Source organism: Moschus berezovskii, chromosome 4 (genome assembly GCF_049115385.1).
Source record: "Moschus berezovskii isolate FMDL1 chromosome 4, NW_MosBer_1.0, whole genome shotgun sequence".
NCBI classification, from domain to species: Eukaryota; Metazoa; Chordata; class Mammalia; order Artiodactyla; family Moschidae; genus Moschus; species Moschus berezovskii.
The window spans coordinates 13928005-13951439 of NC_142463.1; the positions used below are offsets into that span (position 1 = coordinate 13928005).

Here is a 23435-nt window from a genome sequence, read left to right on the forward strand (position 1 = left end):
TGATCAAGACTTGGCCAAACTTTATGGAATATCGTTCAGGGTTGACTGGAGTATGTAATAGATCTGGCCTCAATTTAAAGAAACACATATAACCCTCTGTTAAGTGTTACCATCTCATATGTATTGTATTCCAACCTGAATATTCCTGAATCATATATTGTTTTCAGTTTCAAATTCTTTAATTTGTGTTTACATAGAACCATAAGCACTTGTGTGGATAATAAGATAATTCAAGATCAAATAAAAATCAGTCTTGTTTTGCTCTCATGCGCAGGTCCGCAAGCACATAAATGACCTTTATGAAGATCTACGGGATGGCCATAACCTGATCTCTCTGCTGGAGGTCCTCTCCGGCATCAAACTGGTGAGCTTCTCTCTCCTCCTAATGGGTGACTTCCCAGGTGTGGCTGTATTAATGACGTATGGGTCCATCGTGTTGAGTGCTGGGGCGGTAGCTGTCATTTCTGTTACATGGGAGGAAAAAGTAGAATAGGTGATTGCTGGACTTTATTTCTAACTCAGACTTAACGCTTTACAAATGATACAAGTTCATTTTCATTTAACCTGATTTGTCATGTATTTTTTTTTTTAATTCTTTTTTAAAAAATTCTCATTTCTTGATGGAATCCAGTATTGGTTCTATTACTTTTATAGTTGCATGATTTCTCCTTGTTCTTTATCTATTTATACGTGCTAGTATTTCAGGAATAGTAGATTCTCACTTTAAGTTTTTTTAGTAAGTCACATTTTTCTTCCTACAGTGTTATTTCTAGTCTACACAGATTCCTCCTAATTTCCCTTCTACTGTGAATTACTTTATTTTCTATATTCAACAAAGAGCTGAGATTTACATGTAAAAGCCCAGGTGTTTAGAGTCATTGTTTCCCAAATGGCCTAACTTCCTCCCTCCTGGAATTCATTGTCTGTCACAGGTTTGAAGAAGAGCTGAAGTTGATGTCTGAGCATAGCCCCAGATGCTGTACATCTGGGCTCCTTGGATAATTAGCTACGCCTGCCTCCTCCGCATATGCATTAAACGTGGCTTATGGAAACAGTCACCTGTCTGGGGACAGAGCCTGTGTGAACCTCTTGGCTCACCAGCTCTTGTCCTCGCTTTGCTGAAGGGATCAGTGTGGCCTCACTGTGGGCTCACTGTTTCACCTGAGCCTGTGATTCTGTGCAGCTCCTGCACTGTCTAGAGTGTTGTAGACAACATGCTTTTCCGTTTAGAAAAGGCCAGGACTGAGTGTGGGGACACCTGTGAGAGGTGCACCCTGGAGAGGAGCGCAGTTCAAGGAGTCTGGAGGGAGCTGGCACTCTGTCTCTGGTGAATTCTTAACCGTGTTCGTTGTGTTTCAAGAGTAGGATTTGACACGTTAGATTTCTCTCCCTAAGTAATAGTCAGCTTCTTCCAGGATTGAGGCTTGGCTTTCCTGGGGTCCTTTGTTTTGGTTTCTTTTTTTTTTTTAAATAATTTTTAATGGCCTAAAATTGACAGATGCTTTTGTTGACATATGAACTCTAGTTCGTCTCTGGCTCTCATTTACAAATCTCCTAAGTAATCAAAATTTTACTTTCACTGTGTTGGATTTAAAGGTGCTCAGGAAATTATATTTTGGGCAATTTGGCTGGTATATTTGATGAACTTGTAGTGATTTTATATTGAAAAGTGATCCTTTTCAGTGATGTTGCTTACAAAACAGGTTAAAACCACTCCAATCTGATTTCTTTTCCTAGCCTTTGAAGACCTACAGGTGTTTATGAAGATAGTTGTAAAATAATCATCTTTTCACCAGAAACCACCCAAATATCTCTTTCATGGTTATTCTCATCATGCATTCTCCCTTACTTGATTCACCAAAGTAGGGAGAATGGATGGCCTGTGGAGAGTTAAAGCTGTTTTTCAACATAGGAAGTGTTCAGCATAACCATCTGTTCTGGTCTTCTTCATTTTGTTTTGCATCTTTGTGGAAGTGGGAGGGTATTTTCGTATTTATTTTCATCTTTTTTTTTTTTTCTGCGTTCATTTCCTTTTCATTTACGTGTTGTGAATTTCCTGTTAACTGTCATGCCTCTATCTTGGTTGGCGGCCAAAGGAGCCGGCAGGGCTGAAGACCCTCCGCCTGGTGAGCATGCCCTCCTGGCGCCGTGCAGACAGCGAGGAGCAGGAGGAGGAAGATGATGATGATGTTGTAGGTCCTTCTGGGACACCAGCGTCCCAGCCGGCACTGCAGGGCCATTAGAGAGTTTGGGGTTCTCTAGGTCTCCAAGTAGCTTACTTACCAATTGCCTTCTTCCCTGTCCACCTGGGAATTTGGGTCCCAAAGAAAGTGGTTAAAACTAATTGTGCCTCATGCCACCGTTAGATGATCCCGGAGTGGGAATTGTTTTGCTTATCTGCGAGTACCTGGCACAAAAAGAATAATGATGTTTGGCGGTGTCAAGTCCCTTTGTGACCTGGAGACCCATGCCTTTCTGGTGGCCTTGCTGTGTTGTCTGAGTCTAGATTGCAGAACTGTGGAAAGCTTAGTTGACAGCATGTCAGTTACTGCTTCTGACTCCACACTCCAGACTAACGGGGACTTGCTCTCCACCTCTCTGGCCTCCAGGTTCTCACCACACACCGTGTCATTTGTTTTCAAAAGAGCCTGTTGTTTGCAAACCACTCACTGCATGGGGATACTCTGCCTTGGTTTATAACATCTCTAGTTGCTATAGAGGACAGAGATTTAACATGCATGTTCTCAAGGGTATTTTTGGTGGGGAGTACTTAGAGGTAAAGATTAGAGTGTGTAAGAGGGCCATTTTCTGCTTGCAGGCCCTAAGTTAGAGCCTGTGATTTTTCTTCAGAAATAGAGATCAGGCAGTGTCCCTGTTCCCTGTCCTGTTAAAGTCGTCTTTTCATCTCGTTGATCTCCCCTCCAGTTGCCTTAGCATCTTCGGTTTCACAGGCTCTGTCATCTTCTAAGCCATATTCACAATTAGTTCAGCTGGAATGACTGAGAAGAGATTCTTACTAAGAAGGTTTTTCCTAACACTTTGACTTACGAACTTATCCTATTGCACAGAGAGGCCTCACCTTCTCTGTCGATTACCCTGGTTTGAAAGTTTTGCTTAGAAGGATTGAGGGACCCCCACAGAGATGCTTCCACTCCATCCCTCCACGTGTTGGGTTACTTTTTGCCCATTTCAACCTGGGGTAATGTTTCCTCTGTGCAGGTGCCCACAACAGAGCTACCATGTATTTTATTGGCCTTTAATTAGTACCATTTTGATATTTACAAATGAATTGGGTATGATCTAGTGAGAGTGATGTTTTAGTCCCAATTGTAGTGGGGGGGAACCATTGGAAGGTGAGCAGGAGAAGACATTCCAGACGTAGATAGCCATCCCTGCTTGTGCTCACTGGAGAAACAGATTCCATGCACTTTTGGATGGATAGGAATTGAGCCTTGGATCGGGAGGTGGGTGCTGGTGACACCAGAGGCACTGGGTGGAGGTGGACTCTCCACTGCGCCTTGTAAGACACCCAGGATTGAGCGGCTGGCAGGGAATACCTTTCTTTGGAGTACTGTGTTGAAGAACCCTACACCATCAAGGTCTTGTTTGCTCTGGGTATTTCAAACTGGGGTGAAAGGTGGCTTTCCTACTTTGTCTTCCTAGGAAATAGGTTCCTTCTTGATTCCTGCTTTCCATTTTAGATTTTTTCACTTCCCGAGCATGTGTAACTCCTCATTCCCTAGTGTAAAATTGACTACCTCTAGTTTCTTTTGCCAGGTTGTAATATGGTTGGCGCTGTTCATTACTGAGCAACCTCTAATTAGGCCTTTTACCCTTCCCTTACAGTAACATTTAACTGTGGTTCTGGGAGCCATAGAGCCAAATCTTTGTTCCCATTAACTTCACATCCAGAATCAAGTTCTGCCACGTATGGCTGCAGAGGAACCTGTAGAGAAGCTGCGGCACTACTTCAGCATTTGCATTCAAACGTGCCGTGTGTTCATGGGGATCTGAGTGGTAAACGAGGCATTTGGGGGCCCAGCGAGCATGGTGGAAACACACACAGGTCCTGCCTGGAGGGGTGCTTTGTGTGATGCTCCCACGCCTGGCTTCAGTCACGGGAAGTCTTTGTGGTCTTTTAGTCCTTAAAATGAAAGAAGAAGGGGATCTGCGTGGGTGAATCGGTGTCACTGGAACGAACATCCCTTTTGTTTGTTTGTTTGCAGCCCCGGGAGAAGGGCAGGATGCGTTTTCACAGGCTGCAGAATGTGCAGATTGCTCTGGACTTCCTAAAGCAGCGACAGGTAAGAGCGTCCCGTGTGTCCCCCACTCTGCCAAGGAAAGTTGCTATCGGGTCCCTGTTTAGGGACGTTCTTACTGCCCCTGGTAAGTCTTCAGTAAACCCGACTGATACAGTTCTGAGTCTTGCTTACTAGAAGAGCAGCTGTATTGTGTCTGGATAAGTCTTACATAGAGTGTGTGGCCTGTCTGAGAGGGAAAATCTTAGAGAAGAGCAAGATGCAAAAGATTGACTCACCTCCACTCAGGTGGAGGCCGAAGGGAAGATGAGAAATAAGCCAGCATAGAAGATGGGAAAAGGTGCATCATCCAGGAAGAGGGAGCACCAGAGTGCTTCATCATCTTGAGAACTGGACGAGGGGATCTCAGGCTGGTTGAATGGTGCGTGGGGCCAGAGGGGAAGGTCTCGGCTGTACAGCGTTGGTGACCTCAGAGGCCAGGCTCAGTGGAGCAGAGGAGTGTTTAGTAAAGAAGCTATTCCCTCCCTAGTTAGGAAGTATGGAAGGCAGAAGCACACTTTTAGACAGAGGAGAAGCTAGTGAAGAGAAGAGAACAAAATGAGAGCCAGGAGTATGAGTCAGAGCAGGTTAGCCCTGGAAGACGCCTTGGAGATCGCTAGTCCAGCCTTTTCATTTCCTATGAAAGGAAACTGAGAAAGGACCTGTCCTAGGTCACAGAAGTGAGAGCAAACCTGGGACTTCCACCCAGGTCTCCTGGACATTTTCAAATGCTCCTTTCATGCCGCTTTCTACACCCCATCCTTCTTCCCATGACTTCCTAATTGATGGAACCAAGTCCAGGGATTGAGGGATGAGATCCAGAGCACAGCTGAGGTAACTTCTTTGAAAAGAAAAGGAAAAATGCCTCTTCTGAGGTTCAGTGCGGAGGAAGGAAGGAGGGGATAAAGATACAGAGAAGGGTTGTGGAGGGGAGGAAAGTGGATGGACGAGGGAGTCGGAGTTCATCTGCCTAGAGAGCTGTTTGGAAAGATTTGGTATAGCTACAGTTGCCCGGCAGCAGCGCTGGTCACAATGACATGACATGGTGTGCATATTTTTGGAGTTAGTTCATTTTTGCCACTCTTATCAGTAATTCTCATTAACTTGGGAAATTCTCTTTCTGTGTACTCCCATAGCCATTTGCTTCTAATATAATACTTGTGGCTTTATTGTTATTTCTCTGTTTGCTGTAATGCATTATAGGCCCATGAGGACAGAGAATGTAATCTTACTTAACGTTTTTATCTTCATCACCTGTCGTAATGAATGGTCCATAATTGACACTTAATAAATATTTGTTGAAATAAGTGGTAGGAGAATTAGAGGTTGAAATGTTCAGGAAACTAAAGAAAGCATCCTTGGAATGTCTGTGTGTAGAGTTAGAGAAAACCAGAGAAGGCCTTAATGGTCAAGATAAATAGAAAAGAATTGATTAGCTAGAAGCCTCAATAAGGATGGAGAGTAGATTGGTTACTAGGATATAATAAAAATGTGAGCCATGAACAACTCTGGAGCAGTTCTTGATGATGGTGAGGTTGTCGCTGTGCAAGTGTCCAAAGCAGAGTGAAAATGAAAGTCATCTGAAGTGGGAAGGCAGCCCAGTTATACAGATGGGGCGACAGCTGGGTCATCAAGGTGATGCCAAAATTGCCAAGAAAGGTGGTAGCAGACGAGGCAGGGAGGGAAGGAGTTAGGTGTGAGGTCTCCAAGGAATGGATTGGCAGACACTGGAAGGTGGCTTGGCCAAGGAGGTGTTCAGAATCCACAGGGAAAGCTGCTGGAGGTGGGATGGAGGAACGTGGACTTGGCTGATGCGGCCAGCCTGCCAGCTGTGGGCCACGAGTGATGAGAAAACCTGCACTGCGGCAGGAAGCAGGGTCTCCTGCTCCCAGTGTGCAGAAGAGACAGAGATGCAGGAAAGGGGAAGAACTTGCCCAGTGTCTTGGTCAGTCAGGCTGCTGTAACAAAATATCATGGCCCGGATGGCTTATAAACAATAGAAATTCATTTCTCATGGTTCTGCAGAGTCTAAGAGGGAGGCAGATTTGGTGTCTGGTGAGGTCGTGGTTCCGAGACCGCTTTGAGCAGTGTCCTCGTGTAATGGGAAGGTCGAGGTGCTTTCTGGGTCTCTTTTATAAAGATACTCATTCCATTCCCTCAAGACCTAATCACCCCCAAAGGTCCCACCTCCAGATACCTTCGGATTGGGTGTTAGGATTTAACCTATGAATTTTGGAGGGACACAGCATTCAGTCTACAGCACCGGTTACCATAGTGTAAGGAGAAGTGAGGATTCTGCTTGAGGTCTTGAGTACGTGAAGGTTTCGGTTCAGCTGAAGAGACAAAGGGCAGCTTCAGGGCAGTTGTCACAGTTGTCAGGAGCTCTGTGAGGGTACGACAGAGACTCACGGGGTGGAGGTGGAAATAGGCTGGTTTTCCTAGGATACTCTGAAAGGCCCACATCCCAGGAAATCCCTCAGTCTCCAGCATACAGGGATGGTTGGTCACCCTGGTGGGGGAAGGGCCTGTGTGTCTGTGTATATCGTGTTGCTGGAATGAGATTTTAGGAGTAAGGCAGGTGCTGTGGGAGGAGGGGAATAGGTGGGACAGGCCAGAGACCAGTGAGGGATGGGAGGCAGATCTCTCTCTCACAAACTTGAAAAAATAAGACAGAGAAAGAAAAAAGGGCTGGGAAGACTTAATTAAAAAGCTGCTCACAATAGCAAGTGCTTGCAAAATTGCTTTGCTGGTGGGATTGCAAAATGGTACAATCATCCTGGAAAATTGTTTGGCAGTTTCTTACAAAGCTAAACGTATACCATATGACCCAGCAATCCCACTCCTAGGAATTTACCCTAGAGAAATGAAAACATGTGCTCACACAGAAAAACTGTACATGGATATAAGAGCTTTATTCATAATTGCCCCAACATGGAAACAACCCAGATTTCTTCAGTAGAGGAGTGGATAACTATGGTGTGTAGAAAACAGGTATAATGGCATAGTCCTCCACAACGAAAAGGGGCAGGCTATTGCTCCAGGCAGCAACGTGGATGGAGATCTCACGGCCATTGTGCTGAGTGCAAAAAGCCAGGATCTGAAGGCTACATACTATGGGACACCATTTATATGACATTCTGGGTAAAGCAAAGCTGGGAACAGATCAGTGGTTGCCAGGATTTAGGGGTGAAGGCAGGATTTGACTGCACAAAGTCCCACCTTTTGGGGTTGATGCTCCTGTTTTGTTACCCTGATTATACTGTCTGAGGAGGCCTTACAAATAGCTGTGAAAAGAAGAGAAGCGAAAAGCAAAGGAGAAAAGGAAAGATATAAGCATCTGAATGCAGAGTTCCAAAGAATAGCAAGGAGAGATAAGAAAGCCTTCCTCAGCGATCAATGCAAAGAAATAGAGGAAAACAACAGAATAGGAAAAACGAGATCTTTTCAAGAAAATTAGAGATACCAAGGGAACATTTCATGCAAAGATGGGCACGATAAAGGACAGAAATGGTATGGACCTAACAGAAGCAGAAGATATTAAGAAGAGGTGGCAAGAATACACAGAAGAACTGTACAAAAAAGATCTTCACGAGGAAGATAATCACGATGACGTGATCACTCAGCTGGAGCCAGACATCTTGGAATGTGAAGTCAAGTGGGCCTTAGAGAGCATCACTATGAACAAAGCTAGTGGAGGTGATGGAATTCCAGTTGAGCTATTTCAAATCCTGAAAGATGATGCCGTGAAAGTGCTGCACTCAATATGCCAGCAAATTTGGAAAACTCAGCAATGGCCACAGGACTGGAAAAGGTCAGTCTTCATTCCAATCCCAAAGAAAGGCAATGCCAAAGAATGCTCAAACTACCGCACAATTGCCCTCATCTCACACGCTAGTAAAGTCATGCTCAAAATTCTCCAAGCCAGGCTTCAGCAATACGTGAACCGTGAACTTCCAGATGTTCAAGCAGGTTTTAGAAAAGGCAGAGGCATCAGAGATCAAATTGCCAACGTCCGCTGGATCATGGAGAAAGCAAGAGAGTTCCAGAAAAACATCTATTTCTGCTTCACTGACTATGCCAAAGCCTTTGACTGTGTGGATCACAATAAACTGTGGAACATTCTGAAAGAGATGGGAATACCAGACCACCTGACCTGCCTCTTGAGAAACCTGTATGCAGGTCAGGAAGCAACAGTTAGAACTGTACATGGAACAACAGACTGGTTCCAAATAGGAAAAGGAGTATGTCAAGGTTGTATATTATCACCCTGTTTATTTAACTTACATGCAGAGTACATCATGAGGAACACTGGGCTGGAAGAAGCACAAGCTGGAATCAAGAGTGCCGGGAGAAATATCAATAACCTCAGATATGCAGATGACACCACCCTTATGGCAGAAAGTGAAGAGGAACTCAAAAGCCTCTTGAGGAAAGTGAAAGAGGAGAGTGAAAAGGTTGGCTTGAAGCTCAACAATGTCAGACTTTATTTTTTTGGGCTCCAAAATCACTGCAGATGCTGATTGCAGCCAGGAAATTAAAAGATGCTTACTCCTAGGAAGGAAGTTATGACCAACCTAGATAGTATATTAAAAAGCAGAGACATTACTTTGCCAACCAAGGTCCATCTAGTCAAGGTTATGGTTTTTCCCGTGGTCATGTATGGATGTGAGAGTTGGACTGTGAAGAAGGCTGATCGCTGAAGAATTGATGCTTTTGAACTGTGCTGCTGGAGAAGACTCTTGAGAGTCCCTTGGACTGCAAGGAGATCCAACCAGTCCATTCTAAAGGAGATCAATCCTGGTTGTTCATTGGAAGGACTGATGCTAAAGCTGTAACTCCAATACTTTGGCCACATCATGCAAAGAGTTGACTCACTGGAAAAGAGTCTGATGCTGGGAGGGATTGGGGGTGGGAGGAGACGGGGACGACAGAGAATGAGATGGCTGGATGGCATCACTGACTCGATGGACATGAGTTTGAGTGAACTCGGGGAGTTGGTGATGGACAGGGAGGCCTGGCGTGCTGTGATTCATGGGGTCACAAAGAGTTAGACACGACTGAGCGACTGAACTGAACACAAATCTATACATATGTGAAAACTCAAACTGTACACCAACAAAAAAATTAACTGGGTATGAATAATGAAAATCTATAAAAAATGAAATCAAAACAAAAAGTTGCAGAGCTCTCAGACCAGCTTTTGTTTCTTTTTCAGGTGAAACTAGTGAATATTCGTAACGATGACATCACAGATGGCAATCCCAAGCTGACCCTAGGCCTGATCTGGACCATTATCTTGCACTTCCAGGTAGGGTCTGTCAAGTCTGGGGTCCTGGTGCTCAGTTTGGACATGGCCTAGACAGAGCTAGAGGTTGCTCTGCTTTCTACGGGCACACTGAGCCTTCCTTCTCTGTATTTGGCAGTGAATGAGGGGGAGGGGGAGAGCAGGACCTCTAAAGGAAGAGGAGCATTGGCCTGGAGGCAAAGCTGTTGCAGTGTAAACCAAGAACTTCCTCATTATTTGCATAATGAAGGGAGATTTTTCACCTGTTTGTGCTGTGGCTCTGGCACTGGCAATCTGGTTATTAGCAGTCTGCCCAGCTGAGTCAAAACTGGCTCTTTGGGGACTCAGAATGTGAGGGATGAGGAGAGATGTTGAATTTGTTGCTCAGGAAGGGTGGGGTGAAGCCTTACAGTCCTGCTTTGATGTAGACTTTTCTTCATCTCTAATGATCTTAAACAAGCCTGGTTAATTGTAGCACTGTCTTAGTCAGGTCAGGCTGCTATAATGAAACACCGTAGGCTGGGTGGTTTGCAGCAGGCATTCACTTCTCACAGTTCTGGAGACTAGAAGTCTGAAATCAGGGTGCTAGCATGGTTGGCTCCTTGGTGAGGGCCCTCTTCCTGGTTATATCCTTAGGTGACCTTTCCTTGGGGCATTCATGCACAGAAAGAGATCTCATGTCCCTTCAACTTTTTATAAGGGCATTAATCCCATTATGGAGGCTCCACTCTCCTGACCTCATCTAAACCTAATTACCTCTTAAAAGACTGCACCTTCAGATACCATCACATCAGGGCTATTATGGCTTCAATATATGAGTTTCGAAGGGACAGGAACATTCAGTTCATAGCAAGCACCTTGGTGTATGTGCTTGTAAACACAATCTTGAAGCATCCATCACACCCGAGAACAGTGGCGTCTTGGTAGTGTTCACATGGACACACAGCCTCCCTGTTCCTCCTCCCTAAGGCAAATCCTCTTCAAGTCTAGATACTGTTGGACAGTCACAGCCCTATTTTTATAAAAAAGAGTATCTTGAATCACGTTAGCTCAACTAAACAAAACTATTTATCAGACAACTCTCGAAAACCCAACTGCTGTGTGCAAGGCTGATAGATGACAGGGATCACTTCTTGAGCAGGTGGGAAAAGAAGGCTTATATAAATATCTCACTCAAGGAGCTGACTCCAGGGTCCATGTGGCTGTGGTGTCCCAGTTGGGGGGTCAGCGCCACCTGCTGGGTGAATGCAGAACAGCAGATGTTCCAGAATTCCTGAGAATCTGAGAACTCAGGGATTATAATTTCTTGGGGCTCTGGTTTGGAGCCAGTGCTGACAATCTGCAACATAAGTAGGCTTAGGAAAGTGTGACGGTAATGTGTGTTTTTGTGGAACCACGGGGTGTCCTCAGGCATGCTTTGGATATAGGGATAACCAGGAACATGAATTTGGCAAGTGTGCCTTGGCAGGGTTGGAACAAGAACTTTGTTGAGCTTTCAAAGCATTATCCCCTTGGCACTCTTATGAACAGTAATCTTTTCAGTTGTTTGTATGCCACAAACCACCTCTCACTTTGAGACACCAATGCTATCCTGTAGCTGTGAAGTAAGAGGAATCTGTCTCCTGTGTCTCCCTTTCTCCTGACTGCAACTAACTCACTCAACAGAAGGGAAATTCAAGGGCCAAGGAATGAAAACTGAATTGGCTAGTTAAACTTTTCCTGGGACAGAAGATATGGAGGTAATGTTCCTTAACTGAATATGCCATTAAGAAAATGTTCTAGAATTCTCTCTCTTTAAAAATTTATCAAAATTTTCAAACATTTATAAATGCAGGGAAAGTAACTACCATGTACTCATCACCTAGCTCACCAGTCACTAACTTGTGGGCAGTGTTTCCTGATCCCTTCATCAAACCCTCCAGTAAGTTATTTTGAAAGGTGTCCCAGACATCATATAATTTCATCTGCAAGTGTTTCAGTGTGTATCTCTGAAAGATTCTTCATTTAAGCAAAGCACAATATTACAGCACTGTAAAAATCAGTAATTTCTTAAAATCATTGAATATCTAAGCAGTGTTTACATTTCCCCAATTATCTCATTTTAAAAATGGCTTGTTTGAATCCAGAGTGCACACATTGCATTAAATTTGTCTTCTCCTGTTTTTGTCCCCTTAACTGTTTGTTAAAGAAATCGGTCTTTTGTCCTGTGCCATTTATGGAAAGATGCTGGTGGCATCTCTGGATGTTTTCTGACAGTCTCCTTCATCCTTCTGTATTGTCTGTAAACTGGTGCTTTGGATCTAGACCTGAGGCTGAATCATATTCAGATTCCATTTTCTGTGCTGGGGCAGGGCAAGGATGGTGGTGTTGAGTTGTATACTTTTACTGCTGCACATCAGAATGTCTGTTGTCTGTCTTTTTATCATGATAAGCTTGATTAGTGGGTTCAGGTGTTACCAGCCTGATCCATTCCTTGTAAACCCTTTCACTGTTAGCCCTTCACCTAAAAGTTTAGCAGCTTCTGTTTCATTAGAAGTTGCAACGTGGTGATACTCAAAATTCTGAAATTTTTTTCTAAAGCAGAACTTTACCTCATCAATTACTCTGAGAGATAGTTCCTTTAGGAAAGGCAAGATAAAAAGATAAATGCTTTTATATTGCTCTCTGTTTCACCAGTTTTCAAAATAGTTAGTTGATTCTCTTAAGGTTCTCTTTAAGACCAATGAAAGTTTCATTGTTGATACTCATCTTCCCTTAGTAACACTGTGACTCATGGATTTCTACCAGACTTAAATGTGTTCCAATTAAATATAGCTGTCATTCTTCGTAATATTCAGCTCCTTCTTTGGCAGTGAGTTTTTTCATACTGACTCTGAGTCCTTCCTCATGATCCAGATAGTCTTTGATAATGTCCTCTATTTCTTGTATGAAGAGCTGTTCCAGATAATTTTTGTATATTTCCTGTTTCAGGCCTGGGATTAGCAGTTTCTCCAAGGAACTGAAATTCTTTATTGACAACAGTCTGAGTGCTTCTTGGGTTGGTCACTCTTCCTAGGTGTTTCTGTGGACAAAACTAGCCAACATTTGTATTTGTTTTGTAAAAAGAAATCAAGAATTTATAATGATGTTTCTAATTTATATTTAGAATTAGAGTTTATTCAACCTCTTTGACTTTGTATTCTTTTTTTTCTTACGCTGAAAATCTTGAAAATCCAAACAAAGCAGCATATTACTTATTCCCTCTTCCATATACACACGTGCAAACACATGGATACAAGTATATACAAAATCATGTATGCATAAATTTATATATTTGAATAAAAATAACAATGACAGTGTTATTATTAAGAACACAATTACTGAAAAGTTTGTGATTTCTTTGCAGTTCTTTTTGTTCTTTAGTATAAATCTAAGGACATAGAAATAATTTTGTGTTAAAGCCATTTGAAATAACTTCTCTCTGTGTTGTTAAGTCATCAATCTGATACACAGGTTCATTTGTATTTTATATTTTTTCAGTTTTTAGTGATTGCTTTTCTCCCTTTCAATTTTATTTTGCATTATATAGATCATATACACAATGGGAAATTTCAAAAAATGAATACAAGGAGTTCAACGTTTCGTTTCTGCCCCCTCCGTCCTGTTTCTTCTCTTTCCAACTGTTTTAAAACATCTTTTGGTTGTTTATTTTAAAAAGTAGATTCTTTTTTAAAAACAACTTTACTCAGGTAGAATTTACGTACCATAAAATTGACTCATTTTCATTGTATAATTCAATGATTTTTATGAGTTGTATAGCCATCACCATAATCCAATTTTAGAACATTTTCATTCATCCCACAAAGGTCCTTCTTGGCCATTTATAGTTATTCCATTCCCATCCACAGCCTCAGGCAGCCATGAATCTATTTTCTGTTTCTATAGGTTTGCTTATCCCAGACATTTCATTTAAATAGAATAATATAATATGTGCTTTTTTGTATCCCACTTCTTTCACTTAGCATAACATTCTTGAGGTTCATCCACGCTCTAGCATGTACCAGTACTTTGTTCCTTTGTCGCAGAGGAGTATTCTGTTGTGTGGGTATACCGTATATGTTGTTTATCTGTTCAGTAGTTGATGGACATTTGGGTTGTTCTCATTTTTTAGCCATTATAAATAATGTTGATATGAATATTTGTGTGGATGTATGTTTTCACTTTTTTTGGATATATACCTGTGGGTGGAATTGCTGGGTTATATGGTAGGTTTATGTATAACTTTTTAAGAAACTGCCAGACTGTCTTCCAAAGTGGCTGCTCCATTTTATATTCCCACTAGCCCAATTGTGTGAATTCCTGTTTCTCCATATCCTTGTCATTGGCATTGTCTGTCTTTTCAGTGATAGCCATCACAGAGAGTGTGAACTATATCTCCTTCTGGTTTTAGTTTTCTGGAAAATGTATTTTTTAACTGAATTCCATAAACATTTACTGAGGTCCAGCTATGAGCAAGGTCTTAGGTAAAGTCTGTGGGAGATTCAAAATTGAACTAGGTACAGAATCACTCCAGTTTGACTGTGTAATTCAGAGGAGTGAGAGGAGACATATCATGAATTAACTTGATAGAGGTTTAAAGAATTGGGAAGGTAAGGGAAAGGATGATGGAACACAGCCTGTACTCAAGAATTGGCAGCAATTATTGGTAGTAGCCTATTATAATTATTAATGAAACCGATAACTTCATGGGCTTTTGACCTAGCCTGCTGTTTTCTGCTGTTACTGATTTTACTGAAAGGTATAAACAAGTTTGCCCTAGTCTGTCTGCTGACGCATACCGGCTACCTGCTTTTCTCCCTTCACTATTTCAGCATAGCTGAATTTTGTCTTCTTATGGAAGAAGGTTCTGTTGCCAGAGTATTTTCCCAGATGCAACTAACTTCTAATTACTTTTCTTTGCTGTTCTTGAAGGCTTGGCATTTGCCTATTAATTAGCTGAGTGTTTAGAAGTGTGGGGAAAGGTTCCCTGCTTACAAAGCTTTTGGTTGACTGATAAAGGATCACATAGAACCTCCATCCTTCTGTCCTGCTTTAGATAGGAAGTGATATGTCTTTTGCTAGTTATCTATCATTGTGATTTTCTGGTCTTTCATTGTTGAGCTAACTGTTCTGTGCTAGCTGTTCTTAACAAGATTTCATGGTATATAAGGCCAAATAGAAATGCAGAGAAGAATATGTTAGGGGATCAGTAAAATAGTCATTCAAAAAACTAAGATCATGGCATCCTGTCCCATCACTTACTGGCAAACAGATGGGGGGAAAATGGGAACAGTGACAAACTTTATTTTCTTGGGCTCCAAAATCACTGCAGACAGTGACTGCAACCATGAAATTAAAAGACGCTTGCTCCTAGGAAGAAAAGCTAGGACAAACCTAGACAGTGTATTAAAAAGCAGAGACATCGCTTTGCCAACAAAGGCCCATATAATCACAGCTGTGGTTTTTCCAGTAGTCACGTATGGATGTGAGAGTTGGACTATAAAGAAACCTGAACACCGAAGAATTGATGTTTTCGAACTGCGGTGCTGGAGAAGACTCTTGAGAGTCCCTTAGACAGCAAGGAGAGCAAATCAGTCAGTCCTAAAGGAAATCAAGCCTGAATATTCATTGGAAGGACTGGTACTGAAGCTTAAGCTCCAGTATTTTGGCCACATGATGCAAAAAGCTAACTTGTTGGAAGAGACCTTGATGCTGGGAAAGATTAAGGGCATGAAGAGAAGGGGATGACAGAGAATGAGATGGTTGGATGGCATCACTGACCCAACGGACATGAGTTTGAGCAAACTCCTGGTTATAGTGAAGGACGGGGAGGCCTGGCGTGCTGCAGTCCATGGGATTTACAAAAAGTCAGACGTGATTGAACAACAACAAAAAATAGTCATTATAGCCAATTTCTGTTATTGATGTTAATGAAGTAGATTAATGATGGAAATATATAAGTGGTGGTTGTCATCTCGAGAGAGTATTCATTTGAAGGAGAGGCTGATTCCAGAGGAGAAATTTGCTACTGCTGATGAGACTGATAACTTTTTAGAGATTAAAAGTTTCCATTTTAATACATACTAAAAAGATACACACTAAATAGGAAATAAATGGTTGATGTTTAAAAAAATTTTAATTTGGATTTTTAATTAATGAAAATTTTATTACCCAGAGAAGTACAGAAAAGTATACAACAGATCTTTGGGTGTGGAGTCACCTTCAGAATTAAACAGATATTAATAGTTTATATTTGCTTCAGATTTTTTTCCTTTCTCTTTAAAAAAAAGAACATTTCAGATACAGGAACTTTCTTGTTCCTTCATCCCCTAGGTAAATGCTGTCCTGAAGTTGAAGTGTACCATTCTTGTATATGCGTCTGTGCTTCTGTGACAGATGAGTGCCCCCCCCCCCTTTTTTAATATCAGACACATAATATCTTCTATATATCCTGTTTTCTGGTTTTTTTTTTAAACCATGTTCTTGGGGTATATTCGTGTTGATAAAGGAGGACCTGATTTGCTTATTTTAACTAGTTTACATTGTCTATTATTTGAGTGAAGCCCCCTATACCTGTGTACCACAGCTATCATTATTTGCAGTAAATTATGTATTTGTATGAAGGAGACATTCATTGCTGCAGTAAACATCTGTCCTTATGCATATGGGAAAGTGAGTTTTGTGTCTAGATACCTGTTGGTGGGCTCCATGCTTTCTTTTTCTTTTTTCTGTACACTTTTTGTTTTGCCAGTCACTCTCAGAAGCCTAGTCTGACTTACAGGGTTGTGTGACACTTAGTGCTATCTAATGTGGTTGTTTTCTGGATCCCTGGCTAGGATACAAGCTTAAGTATGCAGGGGTTTCATCTCTTGTTTTCTTCTTTGCCTGGATTACAGTAGGCATTCAATAAATACTCACTAAATGAATGGGTATTGTATGAAATTGATCATCTCAAAGCTGTGGGGTAGGTAGACCAGATGGATAGACTGTGATGTCTGTTTTCCTGCACCCATTGTTCCAATGAGGAAACTGAAGCAGAGACCAACTGACTTTTTTAGGTTACATTTGCAGATACTAATGGTAGAATCTCTTATCTCTTGGTTTTGTCCAGGCCTGTTTTAAGGTACCTGTTAGGATTTATGGTTTTCCTAGAAGATAAGTTCTTGAAAAATCAGAATACAAAATTAGCTTTCCAACTTTCAAGTGTTTATTAAATATTAGTGTATGTTTAGCACTTGGAAATTTTAAAAGTCTGAGAGGTCAGGTCAAGAGTGGTCTTAGCCAGGCAGATTCAAAATTTACATTTTTTAAATTCTTTATGACACTTCAGTTCAGTTCAGTTCAGTCGCTCAGTCATGTCTGACTCTTTGCGACCCCATGAATCACAGCACGCCAGGCCTCCCTGTCCATCGCCAACTCCCGGAGTTCACTCAAACTCATGTCCATCGAGTCGGTGATGCCATCCCGCCATCTCATTCTCTGTCATCCCCGTCTCCTCCCACCCCCAATCCCTCCCAGCATCAGACTCTTTTGGCATATAGATGAGGCATTTTTTCTTATTTGTGGAATGAATGAATGAGCTCTGGAGTCTTTCATGCCCCCTGTCTCTATAGGAGACCTGTGGGCAATAAACAGTTAACTAGAAAAAGCCATAGGAGAAGACGTGAAAAACAGTAGGACACTAGAAGTCTGCTTTCCCTGAAGGCAGCCGTGCGTGTGTTAAGAGCCCAGGTTTGATGAGAGGATGGTCCAGGGGGACGTCCTTGTGCTCAGAGTTAACTTACTCAGGGTAATAGGGGACACAGAGGTCATGTGGAGAAAAAGCAGGCACTTGAACTTTGGACCTTGGAACACAGCTATTTTCCTCAGAGCCTCATCAAGGAAAAGAGCATATCAGGGCCCAGGCGGTGGTGGGGTGCCTCATACCTCCGAGCTTCAGTAATAAAATAGGGAGAACAGGGATTTACTATAGATCCGGCATGGAGCCATGCACTTTATAGACAGCATCCCATGAACCCTCTCTTAATCCCATTAAATGGGTGATAATGTCCACCTTTTACCCATAAGGAGACTGAATCACTTAGCCAGTTACTTAGCTACTAAACCTGCCTGCTAATGCAGAAGAGGTAAGAGATGCTGGTTTGATCCCTGGGTTGGGAACATCCCCTCGAGAAGGAAATGTCAACCCACTCCAGGATTCGTGCCTGAAGAATCCCATGGACAGAGGAGTCTGGCAGGCTACAGTCCATGGGGTCACAAAGAGTTGGACACGACTGAAGCAACTTAGCACTACCTTGCTGAACTCTCCACTCCTTTCCTAGACCAGTTTTCCTCTGGAGTAGAAGGAAATGAAAGCCTGATTTGTCCAACACGTTCAGAAGTTTAAGGAGGAAAAGGCTCCTAGAAGTCGTCTGCTCGACTTAACCTGCAGTAGCAGTCACAGGTGGAGGCTGTTTCTTGCCCCGAGTGGATCGTTTTCAGGAATTGGGTTTGCTTGTATTTCAGGAACAGAACAAGGCCCAGTTTCCCCTCAATCAGTCTCTCCCATCAGGAAGCTCCCATAAGCCTCTTATCCTCCTCCATCAGAGGGCAGACAGAATGAAAATCACAGTCACAGAAAACTGACCAATCCGGTCACATGGACCACAGCCTTGTCTAACTCGACGAAACTACGAGCCATGCCGTGTGGGGCCACCCAAGACAGACAGGTCGTGGTGGAGAGTTCTGACAAATATGGTCCACTGGAGAAGGGAGTGGCAAACCACTTCAGTATTCTTGCCGTGAGAACTCCATGAACAGTATGAAAAGGCAAAAAAGATAGGACACTGAAAGATGAACTCCCCAGGTTGGTAGGTGCCCAGTATGCTACTGGAGATCAATGGAGAAATAACCAGAAAGAACGAAGAGATGGAGCCAAAGCAAAAACAACACCCAGTTGTGGATGTGACTGGCAATGGAAGTAAAGTCCAATGCTATAAAGAGCAATATTGCATAGGAACCTGGAATGTTAGGTCCATGAATCAAGGCAAATTGAAAGTAGTCAAACAGGAGGAGATGGCAAGAGTGAACATCGACATTGTAGGAATCAGTGGACTAAAATGGACTGGAATGGGTGAATTTAACTCAGATGACCATTATATCTACTACAGTGGGCAGGAATCCCTTAGAAGAAACAGAGTAGCCATCATGGTCAACAAAAGAGTCCTAAATGCAGTAGTTGGATGCAATCTCAAAAATGACAGAATGATCTCTGTTCGTTTCCAACGCAAACCATCCAGTGTCACAATAATCCAAGTCTATGGACCGACCAGTAATGCTGAAGAAACTAAAGTTGAATGGTTCTAAGAAGACCTACAAGACCTTCTAGAACTAACACCCAAAAAAGATGTCCTTTTCATTATAGGGGACTGGAATGCAAAAGTAGAAGTCAAGAAATACCTGGAGTAACAGGCAAATTTGGCCTTGCAGTACAGAATGAAGCAGGGCAAAGCCTAATACAGTTTTGCCAAGGGAACGCACTGGTCATAGCAAACACCCTCTTCCAACAACACAAGAGAAGACTCTACACATGGACATCACCAGATGGTCAATACCAAAATCAGATTGATTATATTTTTTGCAGCCAAAGATGGAAAAGCTCTATACAGTTAGCAAAAGCACGACTGGGAGCGGACTGTGGCTCAGATCATGAACTCCTTATTGCCAAGTTCAGACTGAAATTGCAGAAAGTAGGGAAAACCACTAGACCATTCAGGCATGACTTAAATCAAATCCCTTACCATTATACAGTGAAAGTGACAAATAGATTCAAGGGATTAGATCTGATAGAGTGCCTGAAGAACCATGGGTGGAGGTTCGTGACATTGTAGGAGGCAGGAATCAAGACCATCCCCAAGAAAAGAAATGCAAAAAGGCAAAATGGTTGTCTGAGGAGGCCTTACAAATGGCTGTGAAAAGAAAAGTGAAAGGCAAAGTAGAAAAGCAAACATATACCCATTTTAATGCAGAGTTCCAAAGAATAGCAAGGAGAGATAAGACAGCCTTCCTCAGTGATCAATGCAAAGAAATAGAGGAAAACAATAGAGTGAAGTAAGCCAGAAAGAAAAACACCAATACAGTATACTAACGCATATATATGGAATTTAGAAAGATGGAAATGATAACCCTGTATACAAGACAGCAATAGAGACACAGATGTATAGAACAGTCTTTGGGACTCTGTGGGAGAGGGTGAGGGTGGGATGATTTGGGAGAATGGCATTGAAACATGTATATTATCATATGTGAAACGAATCGCCAGTTTAGAGTCAATGCATGTTACAGGATGCTCGGGGCTAGTGTGCAGGAATGACCCAGAGGGAGGATAAGGGGAGGAAGAAGGTAGGAGGGGGGTTCAGGAAGGGGAACTCATGTACACCCGGGGCAGATTCATGTCAATGTATGGCAAAACCAACCAATATAATATTGTAAAATAATTAGCCTCTAATAAACAAATTAATAAGAAAATAATAATAAAGTACTTTTTGTACACCAAAAAAAAAGAAATAGAGGAAAACAATAGAATGGGAAAGACTAGAGATCTCTTCAAGAAAATTAGAGATACCAAGGGAACATTTCATGCAAAGATGGGCTCAATAAAGGACAGAAATGGTGTGGACCCAACAGAAGCAGACGATATTAAGAGGAGGTGGCAAGAATGCACAGAAGAACTGTACAAAAAATATCTTCACGACCCTGATAATCATGATGGTGTGATCACTCACCTAGAGCCAGACATCTGGAATGCGAAGTCAAGTGGGCCTTAGGAAGCATCACTATGAACAAAGCTAGTGGAGGTGATGGAATTCCAGTTGAGCTATTTCAAATCCTGAAAGATGATGCTGTGAAAGTGCTGCACTCAGTATGCCAGCAAATCAGGAAAACTTAGCAGTGGCCACAGGACTGGAAAAGGTCAGTTTTCATTCCAATCCAATGAAATGAAATGCCAATGAATGCTCAAATTACCACACAATTGCACTCATCTCACATGCTAGCAAAGTAATGCTCAAAATTCTCCAAGTCAGCCTTCAACAGTATGTGAACTTCCAGATTTTCGAGCTGGATTTAGAAAAGGCTGAGGAACCAGAGATCAAATTGCCAACATCCGTTGGATCATCTAACGGAGTTAGATGTTCCAGAAAAACATCTACTTCTGTTTTATTGACTATGCCAAAGCCTTTGACTGTGTGGATCACAAGAAACTGGAAAATTCTGAAAGAGATGGGAATACCAGACCACCTGACCTACCTCCTGAGAAATCTGTCTGCAGGTCGAGAAGCAACAGTTAGAACTGGACATGGAACAATAGACTGGTTCCAAATCGGGAAAGGAGCCCATCAAGGCTGTATATTGTCACCCTGCTTATTTAACGTCTATGAAGAGTACATCATATGAAATAACTGGACTGGATGAAGCACAAGCTGGAATCAAGATTGCCAGGAGAAATATCAATAACCTCAGATATACAGATGACACCACCCTTATGGCAGAAAGTGAAGAGGAACTAAAGAGCCTCTTGATGAAAGAAGAAAGTGAAAAAGTTGGATTAAAACTCAGCATTCAGAAAACAAAGATCATGGCATCTGGTCCCATCACTGCATGGCAAATAGATGGGGAAACAGTGGCAGACTTTATTGTTTTGGGCTCCAAAATCACTGCAGATGTTGACTGCAGCCATGAAATTAGAAGATGCTTGCTCCTTGGAAGAAATGTTATGACCAACCTAGACAACATATTCAAAAGCAGAGATTTTACCAACAAAGGTCTGTCTAGTCAAAGCTATGGTTTTTCCAGTAGTCATGTATGGATGTGAGAGTCGGACTATAAAGAAAGCTGAGCACTGAAGAACTGATGCTTTTGTACTGTGGTGTGGGAAGACTTTGAGAGTACCTTGGACAGCAAGGAGATCCATCCAGTCCATCCTAATGGAAATTAGTCCTGAATATTCATTGGAAGGACTGATGCTGAAGCTGAAACTCCAATGCTTTGGCCACTTGATGCGAAGAACTGACTCATTTGAAAAGACCCTGAAGCTGGGGAAGACTGAAGGCAGGCAGAGAAGGGCACGACAGAGGATGAGATGGTTGGATGGCATCATTGACTCAATGGACATGAGTTTGAGTATGCTCCGGGAGTTGGTGATGGACAGGGGGGCCTGGCGTGCTGCAGGCTATGGTGTTTCAGAGTTGGACATGACTGAGCGATAGAACTGTACTGAACAGGAACAAAATTTAAGCTTGGTCCTTGGGGTGTGCATCTATGAAGTCCCTTAGTTCCAGCACTCTTCATTGGAGGAGTGAAGGTCTGATGCCTGCCTGGAGAGTTATACTGTAATGTCAGAGTGTTTGGTGATTAGGTGATTTCCTGGAGTCTGATTGAGTTTTTCTCCCCTGCTAACCTCCTGATCCTGTTTCTTGCTGTGGTTTATCATGGCCATAAGATGGTGCTGCAAATTCTCAGTCAGCCTTGGGAAAGGCCTAGGGGAGAAAGGAGAAAGAACACCTCCCTCGGAGGTCAGGCAATCAGGCATCAATCCGGTGATGTCAAGGCTTCAATCCGGTGTAGGAGCTGTGACTTCAGGACTTCTCATGCTTTCCTTCATGACGAGCATTTTTCAGGTCTTCAGGAGAGGTGGGTAGGCTTACTTAGAGCCAGGCCAGCTATTACTCTCTGCAGAATGTCTGGATCCTACTGGTATAGAATAAATAACTTCAACTGGGAGAAAACACGTGTAGCCTCTGTCCTTCTACTCCATTTGGAGCCCTTTGGAGTGTGCTGTTATCTCATCTGTCACACGTATACTTAAAAAAAAAAAAAAAGAGGTGGGCAAAGCCCACTGGCACAACAGGGTAGTTTTTGAATCCAACTTTTCAGGCCTTTAATTCAGACTTCCTGCCCTGCTGCAATTTGAGTAAAAACCATCTGGGCCTCATTTTAGCAACTTCCTCTCTCACTCTCAAATAGCAAGAGTTATCTTTTCATTTGAGTTCTTGGTCTTTGTGAGTCTAGTTGCCAATTCAAAACAGTAGAGTATCTTCCTGTTTTACTTAACTGAATACAGACTTGCATCCCCGCTGCAAGTAGAAAGCAGTGTAACTCGGGGTTCAAGTTCAAAGTCTTAAACAGGCGTCCATGTTCTGATTGGAGCCTTGAGCAAATAAATCCATTTTCCTTGACCCTTAGTTTCTGTACCTTTAAAGTATAAAATGATAGTTTTGACTTCATTTGGTTACTGTGGGAATCGAATGAGGTAATCCATAGGTTAGCACAGGGCGTGGTACCTGACAAAATGCTAAAACTGCATTAGCTGTCAGCAGCAGCAGTAATCACTGTTGAACAGTCATGTCAAGTATTGTTCAACAGAAACACTGCTTCTCTGTTGTGTTTGTAAGTGGTATCCTTTTTACCCAACATCCATAATACTGTACTCAAAACTGATTTCCGGGTGTTCCCTCTGTGTGTCATCGGCCAGCAGAATTAACAGATGTCTGTCTGTCTTTCTCTCTCTCTGAAAAGGAGGGAAAGAAATGCTGCAAAAGTCTAGATCTTTAAAGCGTGTGTTTCTTTTTGTAACTATGAAGATTAGGCTCTGGTCTCCAGGTTATCATTTTATTGTTTCTTGACCTGAAAAATTTGAGAATGTGTTAATCCTGTTAGATATTTTCTTTTGGACATCTCGGTGCAGCTGTTGAACTCTAGCTCCCTTCACAGTTTGGGGGCCATAGTCCCCGGCCCAGGTTCCTCTTGGCCCTTCCCTTCCTGGTTGGTACCAGCAGCTGGTTCGCTTCCCCCTCTTT

At 42.5% G+C, this 23435-nt stretch overlaps 1 protein-coding gene across 18 annotated transcripts in view; it reads left to right on the forward strand.

Moving 5' to 3' along the window:
- Nucleotides 1-23435, forward strand: part of MACF1 (microtubule actin crosslinking factor 1) — a 332059-nt gene that overhangs the window by 123347 nt on the left and 185277 nt on the right. For 11 of the 18 annotated variants that reach the window (XM_088835151.1, XM_088835150.1, XM_088835152.1 and 8 more), the window contains exons 3-6: nucleotides 275-364; nucleotides 2097-2192; nucleotides 4227-4304; nucleotides 9514-9606. In XM_088835151.1, the coding sequence (XP_088691277.1) occupies nucleotides 275-364; nucleotides 2097-2192; nucleotides 4227-4304; nucleotides 9514-9606 (357 nt within the window). The remainder of the gene's footprint in view (nucleotides 1-274; nucleotides 365-2096; nucleotides 2193-4226; nucleotides 4305-9513; nucleotides 9607-23435) is intronic. The other 7 variants (XM_088835157.1, XM_088835167.1, XM_088835164.1 and 4 more) reach the window with 1 other exon arrangement.